A 4,014-nucleotide genomic window follows, 5' to 3' on the forward strand; every position below is an offset into this window, starting at 1 on the left:
ACTCAGAAATCCGCCTGCCTCTGCCTCCAAGTGCTGGGATTAAAGGCATGCGCCACCACTGCCCGGCTAGAATTGCATATTTTCATGTTTATTGGTCAGGTATTACTATTTGTGTTTTCTATATACTTTCCAATCATTCACAGATGTCTTATAGACTAAAACAGGTGAGTAACATTTCTGTGGTATTGAAAGTTCCTAGCTCAGCCATCTGCATACTTGGATAGACATCAAACAAACAAACAAACAACAAAAACAAAAACAAATCCAGGACAGAAAACCACCAAAAACATGCAAGATTTGTTAACAGTGGTTAACTCCGGGGGCTGGGGGGGGACACATGAACTCACTATTATTCTAAGTGGTCTGCTAGACTAAAATGGTAGGTAATACAACATCTGAGGAAGAAAGACATGTTCCTGGTCCCACCTCAAGCCCTGGAACCTTCTATTTCTAATCTTTATTCTCCATCAGGATAGATAGGTCCTAGTTCAAGGTGGCTTAGTTCTCAGTCTCTCATCTCTGCACCAGGAGCACCCAGGCCATGCTGTAAGTCTCCTGGAAGTTCTGGTGCTCTGAGGGTACCTGCTATTCTCTGAGGAAGAGCATAGCCTCAGAGTCCTCCCCCAAGTCTAGGAGGTGTTGGCTTGTTTTTTTTTCCAGCCCTGGTTCAGCACTCAATATTAGAGAAATTGAGGTGACAAGCAGGGCCCCTGCTGGGCTCCATAGGAGTGGGAGTAGGCAGGGAGAGGAGCTTGTATTTTCCCATCGAAAGCCTTTGTTGAAGCACTCAAGCTTTCTCTCACCAAATCACACCTTAATAAGAGCCTCTTAAAAACTGAACTAGAAAGTGAATTGTGATATGTGGGTTCCAACCCCTCATCATCTTATAACTGCAACACTTTGGTATAGCAGTCTGGGGAAAATATTACTGCTGCCTCTCCCTGGGGGACATTTGGCAACATCTGGAGACATTTCTGGTTGCTACAGTGGGTGGTGGTAGAGGGGTGTTACCACCCTCTAGAGTATAGATGCCCGGGACGCTGCTGTCTTACAATGTGCAGGAGAGCCCCTGCAATCAAGAATTAACCAGTCACAAATGTCGACAGTGACCAGGCTGAGAAGCATGATCCTTCTATACCATACTACCCAGGCTAGAAAGCCACAGTTCCTGGCTTCCCTCTGGGGGCTCCCAATTACACTGCCCTTCCTCAAGAAGTGGCTTTTCTGGCATATTGGTAAACCGATTCCTACAGCTGTATCTGGACTTGGGCCTGGCGATCTTGTAACTGAGTCAGGTACTTTCTCCCTTAGAGGGGCTTACCCACACTCTGGATCGCAGTTCATGTGACACTCTGCCAACGTGCTTACGTGGTGACAGAGATGGAGATGGCACAGGTAACAACAAAGACTCTTCTAAACCATATGGACTTGTTATTAAGTGATATTAAATAATATTGAGTTCTGGTCATCAGACTTCAACCACTGTTTGCCCAGTGGGTCCAGGCACTAGAACCCTGCCTGCTGCACTTAGCTCAGGGAACTGACAGCTCATCAGATAGAGATGCTCATTAAAAGGCAGGTTCCTGGATCCCCTCTTGAGAGTCTGACTTCACAGTCAGGGTGGACTCTGAGAGTCTGTGTTTTCAGCCAGGAGTAGAGGGTATTCTACACTGAGTGATCCCGGGGGTCACCTGTAAAACTGCTTGAAGAATTTATGGAACCCCACTCAATCTAATCATAAGCTTGAGAATCCAATTGGTGATTTTCTATATTTCTGAAAAATAACATTTATTTTCCCAAGTGTCCCATTTTTAGCTGAAATGTGGAAGGTGAAAGAGCGGGATGCCTTTACGGCGGAGAGGTGGGATACTTACCAAGGAGCAGAGGGACAGATATTCTACCTTAAAATTGAATCTGAGTGACAGAGTGAGAGTTAGACATGTATGTTTGCATGGGCAGAAGAGAAATCTCTTCCCTGCTTCCCATCTCGGAACTTACCTCAGCACACAGTTCTAGCTCTGTTTGGAAATATGGTTTCCTGATCACCAAAATAAATGGTTTCTCTGGTTACTTTCAGTTTCATTTCAAAGCCCCTTTTTTCTGACTGGCTTCCTATTTGTGAGTTTTTAGTAGGCTACTTATTTTAACACACCAACCACCATGAACCATCCGGCCAAAACTTTCTTCTAAGCAAAATCCTTCCATGCTGTTTGCAAGCACCTCAACACTAAAATCAAGAAATTATCTCGCTGAGTAGACAATCGTGTGTGTGTGTGTGTGTGTGTGTGTGTGTGCACGCTTCATCAGACTATGATCAATTTAAAAATAAAGTTTAATAAAAGAAGAAATATCAGGTATTCAGGCCATGCCAATAATCAATCGGAGCACTAAAGTAAATCAGGTGGGTCTCTATGAATCTAAGTTTCCATAGCAAGTTTCAGGCCAACTAGAGCTACAGAGTGAGAATCTATGGGGCGGGGAGGGGCAAGAGAACAAGACATCTAAATAATAACAAACAATAGATTTGAACCAATATATCACCATTGTTAGAGGAAAATGGTATGAACATCTCAAATTATCCTTAGTAACTTAACTAAAGTCTATCTTTTCCAACTCTCCTGAGTTCTTCCACACTCTGTTCCTGAGAATACTGCTCTTGTACTTCCAAAGCCTCTATCCTCTCACCCTGTCTCCTTGTCTGCTTTTAACTGTAGGTAGCCCCTCATTGGCCTCTGGGCTCACAAAAATGTGACACTCCCTTGAACTCATCCACAGATGAATCACTTCCAAATACTCCAGTCTCTGTCCTCTCACTGAAAGCCATTCAACAGATAGACGACGTTCCATGCCAGACAGAACTGACTCTCTGGTGACATGAACTAAATCTCAGTTTTGTGCCCAGGGCACAGCCTAAGACCATTCGAAGTTCCCTTGGCCCATGTCGCCTATCCCCAGAGAGAAGAGAAGCCCTCCCAGCATGCTGGAATGTCTCACGACACATCTGCCTGGATGCACATCTCTGCCAAGCTCAGTGTTGCTGTGTGGTATGCTTAAGCAGACTGAGCTCCCACAACCCAGCATGCAAACAGAGGGTGCTTACGCGTAAGAACCCCGGAGGAAAGACCTGGACCCCCGAGGAAAGGCCTGGACCCTGACCTTACCTATTTTCGAAGCCTCTGCTTTCAAATTGAAATCCCAGTTTCTTGGCAACTTCAGGGACATTTTGCTTGCGATTTGAGTGAGTAGCTGGTCCAGTGGCGAGTGTGTCACAGGTTGTGCCCTTCTTGCTTTTGTGATCTTCCCTTCGGTTCCTCTGCCTTCTCTGCCTGTTGATTGCTTTGCAGGCACTCTTACGTTCCAGACCGATCTGCCCACGTGTCTCCTCCTTTCTCTCACATGAACCGTCCATCCATCCGTCACTCGGAAATGGCACCCAAACTCCCCGAGTCCCACCCACAGTCCCCCAGGGACTGGCACCCTGTTTTGTGTTCAGATTTACCAGAAATATCCCAGTTGACACTGCCTCTTGGGAAGCAGAGCCCCTGCTCGGAAGACTCTCAGGCCTTACTGAAGTGAAGTTGTGATAAACAACTGCTTTTTTTTTTTTTTTTTTTTTTTTTTTTTTTTTTTTTTTTTTTTTTTTTTAGCTGTCTGCTTCCTTGCGTTTTGAGGAAGTGGGTGGCTGTTCGGCATTGTAGCGTTATGAGCACACTTTCTTCAGAAGACGTCGTTTAGAGATTTTTATAAAGCTAGTGCATGTTTGTGTTATAAGGCTGTGGTTTTAATTAAATAGAAAGAGACTCCCAAGGCGCTCGCCATGTGCCTCGACTCCTGTGCTCTCCTCCTTGCCTCAAGCTTTTGGTGGCTAAAAGTGGCCAGGCAGACAGCCAGCGTTCTGCCCAAGTTACCATCTTTAAAAATTCCTGCTGGGTAAGGACCACATAGCTCACACCTGCATGGGTAAAAGGTTTCCAGTGGTCCCCACCTGATGTGTGCAGGGCTGGGATACTCTCA

General features: G+C 45.5%; 1 protein-coding gene across 2 annotated transcripts in view; it reads right to left on the reverse strand.

Annotated features, from left to right (window-relative positions):
- Nucleotides 1-3,593, reverse strand: part of Arhgap25 (Rho GTPase activating protein 25) — an 81,317-nt gene extending 77,724 nt beyond the window's left edge. The window contains exon 1 of one of the 2 annotated variants that reach the window (XM_031382462.1): nt 3,162-3,593. In XM_031382462.1, coding sequence (XP_031238322.1) covers nt 3,162-3,222 — 61 coding nt within the window. In that variant the 5' untranslated portion in view covers nt 3,223-3,593. The remainder of the gene's footprint in view (nt 1-3,161) is intronic. The other variant, XM_031382464.1, reaches the window with a different exon arrangement.
- Between the last annotated feature and the right edge of the window lie 421 nt (nt 3,594-4,014).

Source organism: Mastomys coucha, unplaced genomic scaffold, assembly GCF_008632895.1.
Source record: "Mastomys coucha isolate ucsf_1 unplaced genomic scaffold, UCSF_Mcou_1 pScaffold20, whole genome shotgun sequence".
In the NCBI taxonomy this organism is placed as follows: Eukaryota; Metazoa; Chordata; class Mammalia; order Rodentia; family Muridae; genus Mastomys; species Mastomys coucha.